Below are 23,517 nucleotides of genomic sequence, written 5' to 3' on the forward strand. Positions count from 1 at the left end.
AGTAGAATTGTCTAAGTTAAAATTTTCTTCCACGAACAGAATCTGATATCCAGCTAGAGATCGAATCCTCTCAACTTATTAGCCCAATCAAAATTCAATAAAATTACCCTAAAGTTGTTCAGCTAACAAATAAGGGAACTTTTAACTAAGCTTTGAGGACTAGTGCAATAATCAAAGAATGTATATATTGGGGAGAGTTAAGGTTCACCTCCACAAATTTTGATTTCAAGATGGAGAAAGTTTATTAGATTATATATTAAGTATCTTGCATATTAGGAAGTTTTTTTTATATAAAAAAAAGATTATAATTTAGCGTTTCTGTTGAATTATGTTTTATGATTTCTTTTGTTATGGTTGTTGTCATCCTTGTTAATATTTAAATGTGACAATTTGTAATTCTATATTTTCATTCATTTCAAATAAACTTCTAGACTTTACATGAAATAAGTTAAATTACCCTGAAGCTTTAATAAACTACTATTTTCCAAAAGAAATAAAGGTCAAAATATCAGAGATGGGAAAAAACCAGGTTTTTTTTTAAAGAACAAACCAGTTTGTTCTTTTGGTTTAAACCGTTTTTTTTTGTTTTTTTTTTTAAACCAGGTTTTTTTGTTTTTTGTTTTTTTAATAATATCCAAATTATAGGCCTGCCCTCCCCCCCCTCTTTTTTCACCCCTCCCCCTTTTTCTCACCCCCGAAACGGGGGGTGCCTAAATCTGCCCAAAAGGACCCGAAAAAGGGCAGCCCAAAACCGCCCGCCCAATTTGACAACCCTGGCTGATACGGTAATTTAGGTTTTTGACAAAGTTTGTACCTATAGATATTTTTTTAAAAACATTTAACCATCCCACCTTGGTTTTTTTTAAGCTTGTTTTTTTGTTTAAACCACTTGATTTAAACCACGTGGTTTTTTTATGCCATCTCTGCAAAATATGGTGGATATAATTTTGGTGGATCGAGCTCCCTTTTCCTATAAATGATAAAATTGATCTTTATAAAGCTTTCCAGAAGAAAAGAAATCCTGTAGTGTTGATACCTCTTTTATGTGTTAACCATCGGCTACGCTCTAGGTTGATTGTACCCTCCCCAAAAATAGTTAAAAACCTTCCCTGGACCTATGAGAAACTACAATGTAAAAGTGAACCACATCGGTTTAACGGTTATTTTTAAACTTTCAAACATTTTATTAATAACTGTTTGATTTCAGGTGGTGAGTTCCGAGGCGAGAGTGGTATTATATACACAACTACAATTAAGGTAAAGTTGAGGAATCAATATTTATCGCATCGTATTATAAACAGCTTTCCGCGGACATAAAATTGTACAATTATTAGATTAAACCCAGTTATGTTAGCCTCTCGAATCCAAAGGCACAGGCTAACAAAACTGGTTTTAATCTTATGACTACATTTTTATATTCATAGAAAACTTGATATAATACGATATGAACATTATTTTTCAGTATGGCTTAGATAGAACCGGTTCTAATCCAGCGGATATTAATCGGTTTTTAAGCCATACTTCAAAGTTTTTTTTATCAGAGACATACTTCGCAACTTCATTAAATATTTTTAATTAGTAGGGAGGTGAAGGCAGGGTGTCCTTTCAAAATTGTTTACTATCAATGAAAAGCGCATCTTTAAAATCCAAGATAACAAGGCGTATCAATGCTCTGATAATTACTTTGTGCCTACTAAAAATAGAGTGTTTTAAAAAATTTTTTTTCTCGTTTTCTGTCAGTATTTTTTAAGGGGGGGGGGGGGGAATTAATGACTAGACAAAATTTCCATTTATTAAGAATCCTAGTATAATTAATTATTTTATTTTTTAAATTTTTAGCAGCGAAGCTACCTCTACTTTTTAAAATGTCCGTCTAAAAGATCGGGGAGAAATGTCATTTTCGTGGCTGCTATATAAGATAGTTGGAAATTTGGCATATCGAATTGCATCCTGCATATGTGTAATCACTTAGTCCGTCGGTTTGTCGGTATGGTTAGTGAAAACCTGGAATTTCTATATTAAAGAGTAATATTTAAACAGATCCTTATAATATGTGAAGGTAAAAATCCTTGAAATATGATTTACTCGAATGTTGTGTGAGATAAAAACATAAACTTCTGACTAATGCGCATCTATTCTTTTATTCAAATTCCCGTCGTCTGATATGCTGTAATTATTATATCAATAATAATGATTTATTTATGTTATGTATGTTGTCATCCTTGTTTAATTAAAATTAATTAAGTTTTAAACAGAAAGTAGGAACAAAAGATTCTAATTCATGATTTTTTATTTTTTCCCAATTTAGGTGAATTGTTTATGGTTTAGCAGCCGCCATTTGTTTTCAAGATTTAGACAATTGTTTTAAAATTTAATGGCAAAAATGAAATAAAAAATGCGACTTTTTATTGTCAAACCTTGGTAAACAGCCCAGCGTCCAAAGAATACAAAATAATGTTAAACATTTTCTTATCCCCCACCTTAAGAAAATATGCCAAAGACTTAGCGGGTATGCTAGCAATAGTTGTAGAATATACGGGAAAAAATTGTCGTCAATTTAGCTTGCTTACATGGAACCCATTTATTGATCATTTCGTTCATCCAGTAAAAGGGATGGAAGAAGGAATCATTATTTTAGCCCGCTGCGTGTTTCACATGAAAATCTGCCGTAAGACCCAAGTAAAAATATTATATAATATGCTAGCATAATGCGTCCTCCAAAAAATATCAAAGACTCGACCTTACTTGTGTTTTTCTTGATCTAGGAACGGTTTCACAGAGTTGCTTATCCAGCGTAATTTGATTCAATTTAAGGAAGTAGAGACAGTGGCAGAGGAGTTGAGAAAACGAGGGGTTCCCGCAGGGTTCTACCATGCCCAGATGTCACCTAACCACAGGTTTATTAGTCTAGTTTTTTTTGGAAGTAGGTAGCTACTCTAATGATTCATGTCCATCTATCTGTTCGTAAGCTTTGTTGAGGAAGAAATATGATTTTATTTGCTGCGATTTAAGATAGATGTCTCATTATACCGATCGCGTGACCAAGGTGCTATGAACATCTACTCTTTAACTCACTTTGTCCTTTGATTGAGATGGAAATTTTCTGCAATTGTTGCTATCAAAGTTTTGATTGAAATTGTATGTATTTAGGAGGAAGGTTCACCAAGACTGGCAGGCTGGCAGAATCCAGGTTGTTGTGGCTACTCTGGCATTTGGCATGGGCATAGACAAGTCAAACGTCAGATTCGTTATTCACAATGCCATTCCAAAGTAAGATATTTATTTTAAGGGATTTTTACAACAACAAAAATTACTTTACATTTCTTTTAATATTTATTTTCAAACCTCCAGATTTCGTCCAGTTCATGCTAAAGTAATGGGGGGGGGATAATTAATTATTTTTCTGCTTATCTTCACTGGGCAACACAGTTAAATTTCTACCTCAGTAACATTTTTATATAATGTTTTTGTTAACCTTTAGTGTCATCCTATAAAAAGAAGTTAAATAAATCATCTTGTGAAATTATCATGGAGATATTTTGCGGGGAACATTATCAATCAATATTTCAACAGTAAATCGATATTTGGTATGGACAGGATAGACTATAACTTAAATGTAGAAAAACTTCGCTTTTAATGAAGTTATTTCATATAATTAAATTGAATTAGGTATTTTCATGATAGCTAGATAATTAAATATAAAATTAGTATTGTATTAACGGTGACATATTACAGAAATATTATATTAATTCTTAGGGGCTGCTATTCAGCCAATTAACCCATTTGAAATTGCAGAAAATTAAATATTTTGTTGGAGTAAAGTTGGAGTAAAACTTGTTTTTTGGTGCAACTGAAAGGGAAGTGGATAAGAAGGGGGGGGGGGGGAAGGAAAGTGGGTTGAAGGGAAATTTTCACTTGTTGTTTTCAGATTCACATTCCCTTTTCCCTAATTAATTCTATTTATTTCAATCCTATCTATTCTATAACTAAAGAATGTACTAATGAATAAGAGCAAATGATGTAAAACACTTATTATGTTAAATATTTTTGGTTTCTGTTAAATTGAGCTAAATGAATGATAAAAATTTAAGTGTTATAATAACAAATTGAAATTTTTTTTTTTAAATAAGAGATGTTTAAAGCATTTTGATTATTTATCATTAAATGCTTAAACACAAAAACCATATCTTATATATTTAGCTTGAGGGATGATTATTGTAATTATTAAATATTTTCATAATTAAATGTACTTCTGCCTTTTATAGCATTCAAGGATATTTTTATCTTGATCCTTTAAATACACTTTTACATCAACAAAACATTTGATACTGTTTAGACAACAAAAAACGGAAATTTTCCACTAGACGCATAGTGGAACTTAATTTTTTCCGTTGAGGTAATATATTTAACATGGTATATTTTTTTAAAATGTTCAACATCACCGTAATATGGTGCTAAACATCACTTGCCCTTGTTCGTACATAGTCCCTTTTGGAGGAATGAAGAAAGTGGAAAAAATTCACCAAGAATTGCCATAGTCCTGGTCCCTTTTTCCCTGACTTATTATACTAGGCATCATATTTTTTCAGCAATTAAATTGTGAATGAACAACGATTTTTTTGTCCCAGCAGTGTCTAAACTTTTCCACCAGTAGATGTATGTTTGTTTTATCGACATTGGATGTGTACATGAACTCATCAACCATTGACTTAACCCTTAAAATCCCTTATTTTCTAGATCTATGGAAAACTTCTACCAGGAATCAGGACGTGCTGGCAGGGATGGACAAAATGCTCAGTGTATTCTATTTTTCAGGTTAATAATATTAGCGCAGCTACTCTTCATTAATGTGAAGCTATTAGTCCATCCAAATTCTTATTTTTCCATACATCAAAAAGTTTTAAAATTTTTCTCCAGATCAAAGTAAATTTGAAGTGTACATAAAGGCCTCTAGGGGCACAACCGCAATTAAATTAATTTGGTGGATAAGTGTTGTTTACAACCCCCCCCCCCCTCGAAATAAATTTGGCGTATTATATTCTCATTAGCTTTTAAGATCTAAGGTGAATTCTTAATAAACTTTTTTGGCTCACTGCCTCACTAACATAGTGAGGCAAAATTAACCCCTCTAAATTTTTAGAAAGCCTCACTGATTTTAGTGGGGCAAACTGATTTTAATGAGGCAAATTTTGTTTAGAATTCACCTCTGTTTTTTTTTACATGTCGATTTTCATCCCCGCTTCCCTTCCCCAACATTTTTTTTTGTGTGGAGATAAAATAATTTCGACGATCTTTGCGCACATTTTATCCCCTTCTCCCCTGCATAAAAGTTAATCAATCCCCCTTATCTAGATTTATTACCCCCCAAAGATAATAAGCTTTGATGTCCTTGCTCAATTAGGTATTTATTTTCTAATGTATTAATTTCAGTATTTCTTACAAATCTAATTAGTCTTTATTAGATATGATATGACATATAATACATACAAGAGAAATTAATGATTATTAGACAACCTCGCAAATTCATTTTCTGGGATTTTTGTAATCATGTCATTTAATTTAATTTGGATGCAATCAGAATCCCTTTGAATCATTCAAGTGATTTATTATCAATAAGCGACAACCCACCTACCATCTAGGGGCTAGAAATGTAGCTTAAATCCATCTTAAGCCTTAAATCTAAAAATGAAAAAGTCTTAATCAATCCAAGGATTTATGTGAAGCGTACCTAAACTAGATAATCCTATCAGTTTATTAGTTATTTTATATGTATCTTTAACTTCAGACAAAAAAAAAACCTTAGGTTCTACTGTATATTAAAGGATAAGATAATTATAAGTTTCAATATCCCTTGTATTTTAAATAAAATTCGAAGTCATTTTGTAAATTAAATTAAATTCTTGTTGATTTTTATCCTTTAATAAAACTTTTTGTTGTTTTATTGCACTTCTGATATAATTCGCAACTTTCCAGCAGCGATTCTAAATGTTTTTTAATGAATATACTACTGTTAAGTTTAATATCGTCAAATCAATTTCATAAATAAGTTTCACCATGCAAAAAAAATTTAATGTTAGGCCTTTTTTAACTATATATCAATCAAATGTTTTGTTTAGCTCAAACCGCTGTGACAAAAAAGTAAACTGAAAGTGAAAAATGTTAATTTAGAAAATTGATGGAAACTTGTAATATTGGAAACAATTTTATAAATATACTTTCGTAATTTTCAGCATTTGATTATGTTTTGGCGTGTTATTTTATTTTAACCTTTTAAACTTAACAAAGCATTTGATGATATTTCATTTTAAAAATCTTAACATTTCAAATTTTTATTCATAGAAACCGATGGTGAAAAGTAATTCTTTTAGTTGGTATAACTCAAAAATAAACCTAGTATATTCACAAAAACTTTTTGAATCACTTGCTCTGGTTCGTGCATAATCCCCTTTTAATAATTAATGTATGTTGTGGACCTTTTCCGTCTACTAGCAAATTTCTACATGCTCTTTTGTAGCCACTTTGCTGTTTCAATATTTCCGACGCTTTTGGCTGATATTCAAAGACCCAATTGAATTTCGGAACAGTGTCCCCACCCCGTGAACATACAGCTATTCATTTACTTTAATTTTTAAATATCCCAGTCTAGTGAATGTATTATAATATGATAAAAACAGCTTTTTTAAAACACCCTATCAGAAAATGAATGTACCTATGTATTTTGGAAATTTTTCATTACTTGCACATGAATTCAAAGAGTTTGGAAAATTAATCAAAATATATTGATGGAAGTTTTTTTCATTTCCTATTCATTAATTTTAAATCAATGAAAGAACAGTAAGTAAGTAGTAGGAGAATCACCTGATTAACTTGCTTAGTTAAAGCCTACTGATAAATGCTGTGCAATCAAAGTGTTGGTTGTCAAGTGGCAATGACTGTTTAAATCCTTTGCAATTCTTCTCTTCCATTAAATATTTTTGCTGTTGGACGTGGACCTATTTTTACAGTTCTATATTTCCGTGCTTAGCAGAAGTAATAACTTTAAAACCAAAACCCCCCTTCCCCTATCAACTTAAAATTTTTTTGCCTCTTTTCTAAATTGCAGCATCTGTAGTTTAAGGTTTGCTTACCTCTCGTGGCATATTTTTCTTGATAAAAACTTAAATCTTATTCCAACCTAAAAAAATCGTCTCTATGTTTTTCATTAGAACAGAAATAAAGGGTTAAGATCATGTCCCAACGTTTCAACCACTTATTGCAATCTACAGTAAGGGTAAATTTGTGTATCATCATTGGGTTTATACATCTATATATCAGTCAATGTCTTATTCCTTTAAATCCCGGATTAACGCCTTTCATAAAAATAATAATAAATATTTGAACTATTTTAGAATGGGAGATGTATTTAAGCAGAGTACAATGGTATTTACTGAACAGACTGGTTTAGAAAAATTATATAGGTAGGAGATAGAAAGATATCAAGATCTGATTGACAGTTTGATAGACTAAGGGTTAGAAAAATGTTTTAAGAAGTAGACCATTTTTAAACTAGGTTAACAAAAAATACTGTTGGGGGGGGGGTGCATTTTTTTCTACGAGCGATTTCTCTTGGGATGTTGTTGGCACTCTAGCCCAATATACCATCCAAGAACCTATGTAAAGCTACACTATAAAGGAGAACCGTTTAGGTTCAGCGGTTAGAGAGATCCTTCGGTACACACAGGCAAGCAGACACAGATCCTGTTACTTTTACATAAAGATTCATCTTTCTATTTAGTATGGTTGGGTATTGTCTAAGTGGTAGAACATGTAGACGGAACTTGATAGCTGAACACTTTCTAGAAACATGGGAGCCTATCCCCTGCAATCAGGAATGTTTAACATTTTTCATTGGCAGATATTCATCCTCTTATCTTTAGAGGGATACCACCGCCAAAAGATTTTGATCAAGTAAAGAAAACAAAAATTTTTATCGAAAAAGGGCGGAGATTAAAACATATCTTTGGGTCATGTAAAGAAGGTCCAAAAAGAGCAGAAAATGCCTTCCTAAAATTTGACCTCAGATGGTATGATCCAGAAACAATGTTAAGTTGTCTATATAAGCGTCTTGGCATGCTTTACAAATTACTCGAAACAAGCAAGGGTCTATCTCTGATATTACATATACCTGATTTGTTTAAAGTTAAATTTTGAGACCATTTTCTCGTACAAAGTACCCCAAATATCGAAGATTGAACCTAGGTTGTTTGAGTAATTTGTACCTAAAGCATGCAAAAACTAGGGTTGGCAATCCGGATCCGGAATCCGCCCAATTTTTGGGCCAATTTTGGAATCCGAATTCGGATCTGGAATCCGTTTTTTATTAGTGGATTCCGGATTCTTAATTGGTATGCTAAAATTAGCGTCTTGAGTTTTTTTGGTTCGATTCTCGGAAGTGAATTATAGAGAACACCAAGAACATTAATTTTTAGGACATATGTAGCACTTAATTTTTTAAAAAAGCCTTTAAAAATACTGCTAGAATTCGGAATCCGAATCCGGAATCCGTCAAAAATAAGAATCCGGAATCCGCAAGGAATCCACCACTTTTTTTGACGGATTCTTTTAAGAATCCGGAATCCGAATCCGGCCCAAAAATTCGACGGATTGCCATCACAAGCAAAAACACTTCTTCAGACATCTTAATATCGATTCTAGCTCAATCAAGCCAATCTGAGGTAATTTATGTCCTTTTTATAAAAACTTCGTCTTCTTTACAGGACCTAAAGATTTGTTTATATCTCAATTCTAGATGTCATCTAAAATAATTTTAACACAATTGGAGAGAAATGAAAATCACTCTCCACCTCACCAATTTAAATTTAAATCTTAGCGCCATCACACAAAGTACCCTCTTGAGCACTGACACTTATTTTTAAAAAAATAAAAAATAATAGGGGTGCGGGTTCATTTGCTTGTTCATCACTTTGGGTCAGGTTACATTGGGTTATATTGGGTATTGGGTAGTGATGCCGGCCTAGGGTCCTCCACAGGGGGTTAGGCATAGGGGGGAAAACAACCCTTCCCACTACCTTTCAGTAAGAATAAGGTTTAGGCGTTATCAGTTGTCAACTGGCTGCTTATAGGAAAATACAAAATCATAAAATGTAAAATGTTACTAAATTGAAATCAGATGTGTGACGTTTGTGATGGTTCCACACTTGTTCAAGATATGGATATTTCAGGTATTCAGGTAGATGGACAGACAGACAGACAGACTAGTTTCAAGACAAGTTAATAATCTGACAGACATCAAATTAGATCGATGAATTGATACTTATTTGTGTAAGCACAGTGATATTACCTTCAGATGCATGGGGATTCAGAAATAAAGGGGGTCATTTTTTGCGTATTTTTCATAAAGTTTTGTGCTACCATTTAGTCAAATGTGCTTATTAAGTCAAACTGTTCCTAATTTTGACTAAATGCTAAATGTAGATATATGAAATAAACATAATTCAGAACAGTTTGGCTAAATAAGCGCATTTGACTAAACGCTAACACACAACTTTACGAAAAATGTGCAAAAAAATTATCCTCTTAATTAAAGTGCAACAGTTAAATAGGCCGCAAATTTGACAGACAGGTTGACGTACTAGCCAGTCAAGTATCATAAAAGTTACATTTGGAATAATAAAAAAATAGAGAAAGAAATATAGAGACAGATGTCGTCAGGGAAATAGCAGATTGGCAGTCAAACATTAAAATAGGCAGTCAACTTGTAAGACATGCAACTAAATTGAAAGAAAATACAATAAGATCAAAGATAAATGGACTAATAAAAACTATCAAATTAATTTGATATGTTTTTGCATAGATTACTGTGAAGCTGCCATCAAAATATTAAATGCAGCAGCCAAAAAGGTAAATTATCAGCTTATACCAACAACAAAATTAATTCGAAACAAACTAGGATGATATGTGATTTTCAGCTGTCGTTAGGAGGTAGCAATGAGTAGAATTTACGACCTTTTTATCTGCCCCCCAAATATTATTTTAGATTTGTTTCGCTTATTGTCTATACCTTATTCCTTATTTTAGGATTCTGCTTGACACATTAATCAATTTAAGATGTACAAAATTCTACATAAATGCTTTTAAGAAAATATTTTTATTGTAAACCCTTAGATAATAAATTCTTTACAAGCACTTGAAATGCGTACAATTATTAAAAACGCTTTTAAGCTCCTTAAAGAGAAAAGGGATAGTTGCATAAAGTGCATTTAACAAGTTTGATTGCGAGTGTAAGTTACAAGAATACCATCTAACATAAACCCTGAACAAATTTATTATGCAATCTACATTTTCCTGGATATTTTGTTTATGGTAGCAATCAATTTGGCACCACCAATATAGTCATGCTGTTTTTGTGAAAACAGGACAGCAATTTATTTTGCATATATACGAAAAAAATATGATTTCAAGTCTTGATATTTGTAAAACTATCTAGTAAAAAATTTAAATTCTTTCAAATATATGTCCTATAGATGTAGTTTAAATTATTGAACTGAAAAATATGCAGTTCTCTTAATTCAAGCTTAAATGTAATTCGTGCAACTACCCCTATATAAGGCTGAAAAATAAGTTACCCTAATATCCACTGGACTAGAACCGGATATTGAAAAATCATTCATAGCATCATATTATAAACAATTTGAAATAAAAATCATAATATTGATGCTAGTTTTCTTAGACCATACCTTCGGCCATCGTCGGGGCTGACAAACTTGGTTTTAATCATATAATCTATCATCTTAATATCCGCGGAATTATGTCTATAATACGATGCGAAAAATATCTATTGAAAATGTAACAGGAGCTCCGGGTGACGGGACTAAAGTTGGTGGATGCTTTGCTGGGTAGAGGTGCTAATAATCTTAAAATTGATGGTTGGAAGGTTAGAACAAATTTAATCAATTTAAAACAAGGAAAGTACATAACATTTTAGATGAATAAGGAATAGGTACTAAAAACATTATTTTAAAATAAAAAACTTCAAGAATTTCATCAATCTAAGTGGAAAAAATGAAGTTTTTTTGGTGTTGATACCTCTTTAGTCTACATATAATAAAAGTATTTTGATGTGCAGCGGTCACTAAGCCGTTGTTGGACCTGTATGGTTTTGCTTTTTAGTGGAGCTTTCTAACGGCCCTTAGTTTGTTTCAACTTTTAATTTAGATTTGACACTTTGTTATTTTTTTAATGAAGCAAAGACATAAGAATTGTAACAGAATTTTTTATGTTAAGAGTAAAAGTAGCAGAGAGATAGTAGAGAATATTTTATCTCATCTCATAATTGAAGGTAAAAATTCTATCAAGATGTAAGAGATGGTAGCAGAAAAAAATCAGGATCTCGCGGTCATACGGGGTGTGTGTAGGACCTCTCCCTGAGTTCTATATAGGGGTTGGATAAATGTCAAAAATCGCAAAAAAATTAAAATCTGAAAATTGCGTTACACCGCTCGTATTGCGTATGACAGCAAGATCCTGTATTTTCTCTGCGTCCATGACGTAAAGTGGGTGTTGAAGGAAGGGGGAGGGGTGAAATTGCACGTAGCACGCCACCCGCCCGGGGGGAAGTTGTGGGAATGTATCGCGACTGAGAAATTCGCACAGCTCGGTGCGATACTATTGAGCTCATTTTAAAGTACAAACATCTAATATTTTCCATTAATTTATTACATTTCATCAAAATAAAATTTAATTTTGTTATGAAATAAAAAATTCTAAAGAAAATACCTAACAAAATTTTGTTAGAAGTTTAATTTGCTGATATCAAATGACTTTAAGAATGAATGGGTTATCAAATCCATTCAATTTTGAACAAGAACTATTTTCTCATAAGTAACGTAGCATTATCAATCTGTCAAAAAAAAGAAACAATTAAATATTGTACATTTAGTAAATATAATGTTAAAATGCGAAAAAGAAATCTGTATTAGTCCAGGGAGTAAGGGAGGGGACAATGGGCAGTTAATTCAATTTTATAGTTGTGACCCTTTAAGGTTGAAAACCCAGATATTTCCAGATTAAACAAGTATTTGCAATATAGCAACCTTTAGTGGAAATTTTTGATTTTTTGAATTGTTTTTAATTCGAAATGCACCATTCTTAAACTGATGCTTTACTACAAGCCTTGATTCTAGAGATCAAAACCCTTGTTTACAATTCATTTCCATAATTGTTATTATCTAATCTTCGGAAAATTAAGGAAACATACCATTTTACTTTTACAACTTCTTTTACCCAAATTTTTTTTATTGTATTTATTAAAAAGCTTAGACATGAAAAAGCCTTTAAATAATTATATTACAAAACTTACTAAAACAATTACCTTCATACAGAACTTTTAACTCAAGTTATTTCATTTAACGAAATAAAAATGAGATACCTTGCGTCAAAATTTCATACTACATAATTAAATAGTTGAGAACATAAGTACATCTTAATTTTAAAGATCTTAAGGTTTAAGTAACATATCTTAGGATAACTGGTAGCTGCACTCCTAGCATCCAGGACAGGAAAATAAAATAACACTATCTTGAGATTTTAATGATAAACAAACCTTGAACAACTCAGGACTTCGTGAATTTTCCCTAAAATTTTGAAATTAATCGGATCATTAATTACAGAAATATTAAGCTTAAGACAAAAAACTTTTGCCTTTACATTAAATCAATAAGAAACATCTAACATGTCTAAAGTAACGAAAAGAGCTAACCGTTACGGACGTACAAATGTGCGGGACCTAATTATAGGAAGGCTTTGCTCATAATAACTAATAATCTTAATATAATTTCTTTCTACAACGCACTAATCGGAATGAATTAACATTAAACAAGAATTAGATATAACAATGATGACAACATCCATAAAAGCGAAGCTCTGAAATGGAAGGACAAACGGACATTAACACTTGTATAATGTCAGAACTGAATAATCAGAATGCGAATGTATAAGAGTCAAAGCAAACTTGTAAGTAAATTTGTTGAAAAACTGCTTTACACATGATAATGATTATGGACATATTTACATTTTTAGGACTTGATTATAGAGGTGCTTCGCTTATAATATTGTACTTTGTTGTCCTAGGAATCAGTATACCAAAAATCAGACCAATCGGATAATTAGGTCACATACAAATTTGTTGTTAAAATTGTAAAAAAAAATCAACATGTTTAAAATGGACGTACGGATATTCTGGTAATGATTATAGAGTTGCTACGCTTTCTAACTCGTACCTAACTATTACAGGAATCACCATGCAAAATTTGAAATCGATAGGACAATTCTAACATGCCTAAATTAACGAAAAAAGCTATTTAAAAAAGTAAAAAATCAACATGTTTAAAATGGACGTACGGACATTTTGGTAATGATTATAGAGTTGCTACGCTTTCTAAATTGTACCTAACTATTACAGGAATCACCATGCAAAATTTTAAATCGAAAGGACAATTCTAACATGCCTAAATTAACGAAAAAAGCTATTTAAAAAAGTAAAAAAATCAATATGTTTAAAATGGACGTACGGACATTTTGGTAATGATTATAGAAATGCTACGCTTTCTAAATCGTACCTAACTACTAAAAGAATCACCATGCAAAATTTGAAATCGATAGGAAATTTCTAACATGTCTAAATTAACGAAAAAAGCTATCCGTTACGGACGGACGGACCGACCCTAATTATAGAAAAGCTTCGCTTTTAATAATTATAGAAAAGCTTCGCTTTTAAAAAATGTAATGATTCAATTTACAAAATAATTTTCAAAATCAAAATATTCTGTCTGCTTGTTATTGTTTATTTTTTTGTTGACGCGCTAGTTTGCCGCGAGATTATGCATGATTTTGCGTGACGTCATTCATAATTGGTCCCCAAGATTGGTTAGAAACTGCTAAATTCTTGCATGTTCCCTTTAAGCCAGTCCCCAAAGTCTGAGACTCCTAAAAATTGAATATTCGATCCATTGTCCCCTCCCTTACTCCCTGGTATTAGTCAGTACCTATTCTGTTTTATTATATACTAGCAGCTACGCCCCTAGAAGCCTCTAGGTGCAACTTAAGGTAGGAAGGGGAAAAGTCGACCTCATCCCATTTTAAATTTAAGTTTCAAAAGAGTAAAAAATATTTTTTTGGGGGGGGGAGGGGGTTAAGACCCCCCCTCCCAAAAATAGTTTAAAACCTTCCCAGGACCTATATGAACCATCACTGTAAAGGAGAACAATATCGGTTCAGCAGTTAGTGAGACCCTTCGGAACATACAAAAAACGCTTTCTACTTTATATAATAGGATGCTTTGCTTCTTTTAATCGTGACATCCTTGATTTTGTTCAGGTTTTATTAAAGAAGATTTTCATTTTACCCCATACTCCACAATAAGGTACTTTCATCTTATAATATACTAAGGAAGCTGGATGTGTGTATGTAGCATGGTAATTAAGATCTCAAAAACAGCTTCTAATCATTCCATTATTTAATGGTAAGCTTAGTATTGATCTTTATATTACAGAATAAAATGCTTTTATGAGTGGATGGAAGGAGGTTAAGTCAAACATTTTTAAAAGCGAAGCTTTTCTTTAATTAGGGTCTGTATGTCTGTAAATACGTCACGGTTGGATCTTTTCGTAAATTTATGCATGTTAAAATTGTCCTAGTCATTATAAACGCAGCAACTCTTATAGTTACCATAAAGTCCGTACGTCCATATTAACCATGCGAAGCGAAGCATGTCTATAATCAAGTCATATAAATGTATGTTCTGAAACAGAATTTTGTATTTACGCGTTTTGGAACAAGTTTATAAACTAGTTAATACTTAGTTTAAATTGATATTCTTCTTACTAAAATTTGTCACTACAAGTTTTCATATTCGTTTGTTGGTTTCAGAGATTCGCTTTTATTGATTTTTTTCATTCTTATTTGATATTTTGTTTTCAGTGTAAAAAGGGAGGGGGAAGTGACACTTTTTGAAACCAAAACTAAAAGTCAAATGAACTCAACAAAATCAAGGGTTACAGCTCTGAGATTTGACAGATGGCAGTTGCTTTAAAGAGGTACAATATGGAACTGTAAAGAAACGGCGGTGGAACCACCGCTCCCGCCGAAATTTGCCGTTTCCCGCCGAAATATTTTTGCCTTTTTTGGCCAAATTAGACAGTTCTCAATCAATTTCAAAAATTTTCCTTAAATTCTCACGTGACACTTGTAATACTTCAATCATGTCAATATTAAATAAATTCCAAAGTGTAAAATCTTACAAGTGTCAAGTAAAAATATAAAGGAAATTTTTATGAAAAAAAAAATTTTCTCATATAATTGAAAAGTGTCTTATATGGCGAGAAAAGGCGGGACCTCTTTGAAGCAACTGCCATGCCAAGGCTCAGAGCTGTAACTCTTTATTAAGTTAAGTTTCTTTGACTTTTAGTTTTGGTTTCAAAAAGTGTCACTTCCGCCCCCTTCCTTTATTAATCTTATTACCTTAGCTACCTGGTACCTGGTCGTAGAGAGCTGGTCAACAAACTAATGGTCAAGATGCCAAAATTTAACACCAAGGCTGTCAGAAAAATAGACAGGTACATAATGGAGAGGTGATTATCTATAAATATTAAATTAAAGAATAGATTGAACATGTGCTATATGTAGCTCTGCCCTCAGGGCGGGAACCCTTAGATGATTTTGAATTGGGTCTTTAAAATCAGCTAACAGCCCAGCATTACACGTTATTTTGAAATACATGGTAGATGTACCTGTATCTGGACAAAGCATTTCCCTTTCTCTATTAATGTTGCCCATCTAGCATAGCAGCAGTAGAAACTATTTTCATCAACCTTAGTTGATTTTTGGCGGAGATTCGAACCTCTCACTACCTCCGGCAACCAAGTTCGGGTGCACTACGTTTTACTACACAGTCGCGGCTTCAGTTTAGTTTCAATATATACATTAAGATATATAAGTTTTCCGGAATTTTAATGTTAGAGGGAGATTTGAAATCTGCATCAAATTTTAAGGATTTTTTATAAAATTCGTTTTTTGTATAATTCTTTATCTAAAAGCGGAAATGCATTTTAATTAATTAATTTTGACCAATAGGATAGGTGGATTTTAAACTACCTGCGCTCTAATTGGTTGAATGATGTACGCTATTCAATCAGAGCGCAGATTTTTTAAATCCGCCAATCACAGATGCCAAAATTAATTAGCTTAAATTGCATTTCCGCTTTTAGATAAAGAATTATAGAAAAAACGAATTTTATCAAAAATCCTCAAAATTTGATGCAGATTTCAAATCTCCTCCTAACTTTAAAATTCCGGAAAACTTATATATCTTAATATACATGTCCTTGTTTTAGGAAAGTTTCTGATAACACTGAGACAAATAAAACTTTGGATAAAGGAAGTGACAAGAAGAGAAAACAGTCGCAAGAAACAAGAAAATCTGATTCTAAAACATCAAAGGTTAAAAACATATTTATCTTGTAAAATGACAGAATATCATATTGGAATCCGTAATACTTAATCTATTCGTAGAGTAGCTTTGCTAAAGATCAAAATTCCACTCCTCTTTCAGGCCTAAACCACGAGTAAAAAAAATACAGTTTGGCCCATTATGTACATGTAAAAGAATTCATTTCTGCATATCACAATGTTTAATGTCATTTAATGACAAATGTTATCCCTTGGCCTCTTATTTTGATTACATTTAACAGGAAAACTATATGTCTGTTACTAAAATGGATCTAGTATGACATGTTAAAGAGAAAAGTGTTCTTTATGCCAGGGTTTTTAAGGGATAAGACATTAAACGATTGATTTACATCCCCAATGATGATAAAGAAAATTAACCATTCTGTAGATTTTAATTATATGTTGAAATGTTTGGCAACTGGTAGTTTTAACCAACCAGCCAATGATTGTACTTACGTTGAGAACGTATTTACTTTGGGTACCAGAAAATCTGGACTACAAATAATCTGATATAGCCTAAACCCAATATTGCTCAGAAAGCCAACGGCGCGGCGTACGTAAACCCACGTGAAACAGATTTTTGTGTTTCCTGTGCATTAATTAGCCCATTACGAGTATCTGTTGTAAAAGCTTAAGCTGTTCGGCATCCTTTTAAGCAGTTAGTAGCCCATTAGCTGTTAAAAATTTTCGCATTTTATACTTGATCCATTTTTTCATCTATTTTTTTCTTTAACAAATTTAATTAATTAAAATGACAATCCCACACTTTAGTACCTCAGTAGAACTGGTTGATTTTAGAATCGTTAGATTTTAATGTTTGCTTTATATCTACAAATCATGACAACCGCTTAGTATCTCATATTAGCAACAAGGGTGACAACATCCTTAAGTAGTGAAGCACAAAAAATCATTAAATGAACGAAAGGGCAAAGTGAACAAATTGAACAGATGTTTAGTTTTCATGACAAAGAAAAGATTAGAGATTGAAAAAATTTAAATTAATTATCAAAGTTTTTGTCTTTTTGAGCATGGCCGATAGACAGACGGACAAAACAGTGCATAATTAGATGCGTACACATCAAAGGAATCTTCACTAATAAATTTGATTGTCGTATCTTCAATAGCAGTTGAGAGAATCACATTTTCACCCTAGCCTTTCGGACTGGATAACTGACCGACGGACGAATAAAGTTAATTATAGAGTAGCTTAGCTAATGAAAATCATGTTAGTAAAGCAGGGGGCTTTTTCTGCTAATGTAAAAATATACATATTAAATTTTTTTCATAAATCGACTCGTCCATTTGAAACTAATATAAAAATTACTACATCCTGTCTGGAGTTTTGTTTGCAGAGGAAAACTAATTATTAATATTAATTGCTTTGAAAAGACTATATCCTATAGTTTACACTTTACATCAGTGTTTCGGAGCCGGAGCCGTAATTTTCGTTAAAAAACGGCTCCGGACTAGATAAATAAAGAGATTTTTTATAAATTATAATTTGGTAACTCTGTTTTGTCATGTGCAAATGCCCTTTTTAGGTTTTTCAAGTCCATTTTTATCAAAAATTGAACTTTAAAACCTTCAAAAGTCAAAAATAAAAAAAAAAATTTATAGGGAAAAAAATATGTCGAATTTTTTTTTTTGATTTTAGGCTGGAGCCGGAGCCGCACCAAAATCAAACGGCTCCGAAACACTGCTTTACATAGCCTTAAATTTAATGTCCATTTAGTAAAACTGATACACCAATGGAACCCATATTTTTAAGCTAGTTTTGTTATATTCCTGTCTAGGCTGGTTCCCCTAAATAGATGAAAATCTGCGTTTTTACTAATATTTTTATAAATTTGAGCTTCGGTACAAACAATATTGTAAGTAAACTTGTTGCAAAGTTGCATAAATAGATGATACTGTTTAAGGACATACTTACATTTTTGGGACTTGTTTATAGAGATGCTTCGCTTATAACATTGTACCTTGTTGGAATAGGAATCAGTTTTTAAAAAATCAGAAGAATCGGATAATTTTAACATACAAAAATTTGTTGTCAAAAAAGTTAAAAATCGACATGTTTAAAATGGACGTACGGACATTCTGGTATTGATTATAGAGTTGCTACGCTTTCTAAATTGTATCTAACTACTACAGGAATCATCTTGCAAAGTTTGAAATCGATAGGACAATTCTAACCTGTTTAAATTAACGAAAAGAGCTAACTGTGACGTACGGACGGGCTTCGCTTTAAAAAAAATATTGTATGGCTGTTTGAATTTATGCTTAATCTTTTAGTTGCTTTAAGTGATTTTGTTTTCCTGAATACCAATCTTGTTTTAGGTTACACCCACCAAGAACGAACAAATAGATAGCGGCGAAGATTTTCTGCCCCAAGCCAGCAAAAAGATGAAGAAATCTTCCAACAGTATTATTATAGACAGCGATAGTGATTAAAAAGTGTTCGTATTGTAAACCAAAAACTATAGGGCTTTTTAAATTCTATTTCTAAAGTTGCATTTTTACAGTGGTTCATCCACCGCGCCTTGTTTCTAAATTCTAAATGTAGTATAAAAATTTCATTTAACTTGACCTTTGTTTAAAAATATCGGCGCTTTTCCTCAAGTTGCCTATGTCTTAATTTTTAATGAATTGAAAATAATTGGATTGGCACGGGGCCGTAGTTTTGTTTGTTGTTTACTTCAAACAGGGTTAGGTTTTATAGGGAACTGGGTGTGCCACTTAGGTTAAAGACTCCCGCTGGGGGATGTGAGATATTTTTCTTATTTCCTATCAGTGCTCGATAGGCAATTTGAGGGAAAGCATCAAAGAAATTTTTTTTTTTTATTTGTGTAATTGATGTAGAAATTATGTCACCTAGACTTAATCAGCGCATTTGATGATTTAACTTTTATTACGCTTTTTAATAAGAAATAAATGAATCTCAATTAGTTTTTTTTTTAGATTCGGGATCGGCAGCCTTAAAATAAGCTGCCATAATGTTACAGCTGTGTTTTTTCTACTTTAAATTTTGCTTTAAAAATTCCAATTTAGCTAAATATTTTGTTAATTCTAATACCAAAAGTTCATTTAAAAGTTGTTTCAGAGATTTTAAAAACTCAAACAATTGCACTTTTAACTAATTACTTCTGGTCTTTTTCTAGACGCTAAAATTAAAACGAAACAGTTAAATTTAGTTCAGAAATCTTATTTTCTTCTACTTCATATTTTAATGTGTTTTTAATACCCCGCCTTCATTTATCTATTTATATTCTGTGTAAATTAGAAATAAATACATTTTCTGGTCTATATTTATAGATAGTTTGTAGTATTTGTAGTATTTATTTTTATGTGTAGCTGTCTATAATGCCCTAGCAAAATAGGGATAGATGTCTTCACTTTTGGCGTACCTATTCTATTGACGTTATAGTAGAGGGCAAGAGAAAATTACTGTATTCTCTTATTAAGAAAAGGTTAATACATTCAATGTAATATAAATTATAATGACATTATAGTCAGATGGTTTAAAACATGATTGCTGTTAAATATGCTTTCTATTTTGATAAAATAAAATCATTTTTATATAGTACTGTTTAAGTTTTATACGTTTTTGATACTACAATTTCTTAAAATAAGGTAAGATTCTTAAGCTATTTTCTAAAATTAAAATACATATTTGACAAATAGGCAAAACGCCGTAATATATTGTTATTTTAAAAAACCTATATGTTGCCGAAGCAGACTGTTAAAGGTGAGCTATTTATCTAAAAATGTTCTTTGATTTATTCTTATAAAAACCTTCATTCTAATTACTTTGTAATTTGTAATTCAATTAAGAGTTTTTTGTAGAAATTAAATCTTTTCTAAAATTAGGTTTAAACATGTTAGAATTGTCTTATCGATTTCAAGCATAGTAATTTCTGTAGAAATTAGGTACGATTTTGAAAGCATAGCAACTCTACCAGAATGTCAGTCAGTACGTTCATTTCAAACATGTTGATTTTAAAATTGTTAACAATTTTTTATGTGATATAATTATCCGATTGTTATTATATTTGAGATACCGATTCCTAGGACAACAAAGTACAATGTAATAAGAGAAGCATCTCTATAATCTAGTCTGTTTAGAGATTCTTGGGGAATTATAACTACATAGCCTCTAGGGGCTTTGCCCTAAGAGGTTATCCAAAAAAAATTAAGGTGAAAAATTGTAAAAAAAATAGAAATAAAAAGGACCAAGGAAATCTTTTACATATAAAAAGAACTAAAGAAATCTCCTACAAAAAAGGGGGGGGGGTTGGGGGTGTCCCACCCCCCCAAGAAAATAGCCTAAAACCACCACAGGACCAGTAGGTATATTCCCTGAACAGTAGAATCCGATCGGTTCAGTGGTTACCGAGATCTTAAGCTTCAGACGGACGGACAGACATCAAGCTACTTTGTATTATAGATGAGATATCCTGATTCTTTAGTATATAGGTTAGTATTTTTTTCTAATGTCTTCCTTCACTTGAATAGGAATTTCATAATACATAAAAATGCTATTTTTAGACCTCTCCAAAAAATTTTATATTTAAACGATCAAAAATATAAAAGTTTTGTTTTTATACTTTTTGAAATTTGAATAAATTCTATTCTTGGTACTCCAAAAATAAGTTTACTCACAATTTTTATGCAAATTATTACGTCTTTTCACCTGATAAAACTTGCGAGAGAATAGGGGGGGGATAAGTCTTTTCATAATTTGTAATAAACGCGATTATTTTTAGACCTTACATCTTATTGCAGTAAAAACTGATTTTAAAATTTCCAATCTTAACTAGACCATTTCTTGCAACCAGATAATTCTGCTTGTTTTAGATAATGTAAGTCATTTTGTTATTTATTATTCTGTACTATTATCCTATTATATAAAGTAGTAAGCTTTTTTGTCTGTAGCTTAAGATTTTGATAACTACTGTACCTATTGAGTTCTTTGTTTGATGGAAGCTTCTTATAGGTTTCTGGATAGTTTTAGGCTATTAATTTTTTTTATCTAAGTTAGGTTTTATGCTATTTAACTAATTTCCTTACTTTTTTGAATACAGAGCTCCTAGATGCTTAGAGCGCAGCTGCTAGTTCTTAATAACAGCCCTAGCATCCAGGGGCTGTCAATTTGAAGGGGCAGGGAGGGGACGGTAAAAGTCTTAAAGTCTGAAAATAGCCTAAAACCATCACATTAAGTTTACCTAAATTAGAGAACCTATTCGGTTCAGAAGTTATTGAGCTCTTAAGCTTCAAACAAAAAATACTTAAGTAATACTTTATATTATTCTTATTAATTGAGAAAAGCAGTCTCATGATGAGAAATTTGCTCTAATTATTTTATGGTCTATATTTTTAAAGAAAATTGTGTGAAAATAAAAAAAAATCATGTCCATGTAATGCAGCATTAATAGTTGTGGGATAAGGAAATAAAATAATGCAATATACTGCAGTGTCATAGGATAGGTCAATAGGCATTTAATTCATTTTTACGAGTCAAAGCTTTTTTATCTTGAAAATCAGATTTATCTAGAAAATGTTTGGAATTTTATGGTGCAAATTTGATATAAAAAAAAATTATAAGATCAATAAGAGAGTTCAAAGGAAAAAAAAGTTTATTTGACAAGTTGGGTTTTATTACTAACCATATATTGTGTAATAGCTTACTAAATTTACTTTTCAATTTATACCATACCTTACCTTACCTCATAAAGGTGGGATTCTAGATTCAAGTGCTCATCTAGAGAATCCAGAGCGTAATCTGCGTGTATTTGAGATGCGATACCCGAGGATATATGGTTGACTAACAGACAACCAACCATTTGATTGCACGACCTTTGTCCGAGAGGTCCTAACTCTGCACGGTAATGAATTGTGACTGTTTATTGGCGAAGGCATTCCCCCTACTCTTACAATTTATGTCATGCACCTGACATAATAGCAGTAGAAACAAATTTAGTTATGACGCGTTGTTGGTCCGAGATTGGAACCTATCACCTTCCCTAGGGGACGCGTAGATATACCACACTTTTCTGGGATCTTGCTGAGTCAAGTATCAACTGTTGGGAATATCAAAGGATGACTCCATGCAAAATTTGAGCCGGATCCGGCCAAAACCGGCCGTGAATTTTATGAAAAACCGGTTTTTTCCGGTTTTTAGGGGGTATCTGTAAATCGATTCAGCTGGAGCAAAACCGGTTAGAGGTACAAAAAATTTTACTTCACATGAAATTTAGCCAATGCAATTGCCTACAAAATTGTACTTCATCATCAACTTGATTGGACAACTCTTTCCCCTCCTAAATGTCCATTAAAACCTCGGAAACGGCAAAAATTGCCAAAAATCACGCCTTCGGCGGCAAATAACGGCTAAACGGTCAGCCGGAGGCGAATGAAACATAAATAAAGAAATGTCTGCCTCAAAAAGTTGTTCAACATCAAAGAGATGCTTGAAGTCTCTAAAACGACTCCTTCCCCTCCTTTAAGGGGAAAAACTGAAAAAACGTGATTTTCAAAAGTATGCCCACTTCGTGGGTGTGGGGGGCACTGAACCCGTCACCCCAGGGTCACCAAATATAAAGTCTAGGCGGCCCACAATGCTGAATTTTCACCAAGTGAAAGTCTTGTGTCATTATCTTTTATGAGAAAAAAGTTATTAATTAATTAAAATTTCAAATTGTGATTTTTTGATGGATTTCTTTAATGAAATGACAGGCTGGTCAATTTTTAGGCCATTTTTTGCTGTTTTCGGCCCGCCACGCCCAAACGGTTTGAGATAATCTCACGGGACCTTTTGCCCAACCTAAGTCTGGTTATTTGTGAGGTCTAGGAAAAAAACAGACTTACGCAAAAGATTATAATTATAATCTTTACACAGAAAAATGGCACGAGGTGAAGGTTTGAGGGGGCAAAATGAGCCGACCAGCGATTTTTGACGGCACGCAGCAACGTCGTGCTTCATCCAATCCGAGATTTTTTTTTCTTAGACCTTACAAATAA

The 23,517-nt window shown here is 32.2% G+C and overlaps 1 protein-coding gene across 4 annotated transcripts in view; it reads left to right on the plus strand.

The window, feature by feature from the left end:
- Positions 1-19,445, plus strand: part of LOC145329875 (ATP-dependent DNA helicase Q1-like) — a 37,659-nt gene extending 18,214 nt beyond the window's left edge. The window contains exons 16-30 of one of the 4 annotated variants that reach the window (XR_013883156.1): positions 1,208-1,257; positions 2,815-2,897; positions 3,151-3,270; positions 4,738-4,815; positions 7,389-7,457; positions 7,775-7,862; positions 9,164-9,221; positions 9,854-9,900; positions 10,853-10,933; positions 11,284-11,338; positions 14,374-14,419; positions 15,522-15,611; positions 16,389-16,494; positions 18,838-19,119; positions 19,302-19,445. Coding sequence is in view for 1 of the 4 variants with exons in the window: in XM_080174322.1 (XP_080030448.1) it covers positions 1,208-1,257; positions 2,815-2,897; positions 3,151-3,270; positions 4,738-4,815; positions 7,389-7,457; positions 7,775-7,862; positions 9,164-9,221; positions 9,854-9,900; positions 10,853-10,933; positions 11,284-11,338; positions 14,374-14,419; positions 15,522-15,611; positions 16,389-16,494; positions 18,838-18,951 (1,085 nt within the window). In the remaining 3 variants the exon portion in view is untranslated. Of the gene's footprint in view, positions 1-1,207; positions 1,258-2,814; positions 2,898-3,150; positions 3,271-4,737; positions 4,816-7,388; positions 7,458-7,774; positions 7,863-9,163; positions 9,222-9,853; positions 9,901-10,852; positions 10,934-11,283; positions 11,339-14,373; positions 14,420-15,521; positions 15,612-16,388; positions 16,495-18,837 lie in introns of all 4 variants that reach the window. The other 3 variants (XR_013883157.1, XM_080174322.1, XR_013883158.1) reach the window with 3 other exon arrangements.
- The last annotated feature ends 4,072 nt before the right edge of the window (positions 19,446-23,517 follow it).

Source organism: Acartia tonsa, chromosome 10 (assembly GCF_053477335.1).
Source record: "Acartia tonsa isolate MP-2025a chromosome 10, ASM5347733v1, whole genome shotgun sequence".
In the NCBI taxonomy this organism is placed as follows: Eukaryota; Metazoa; Arthropoda; class Copepoda; order Calanoida; family Acartiidae; genus Acartia; species Acartia tonsa.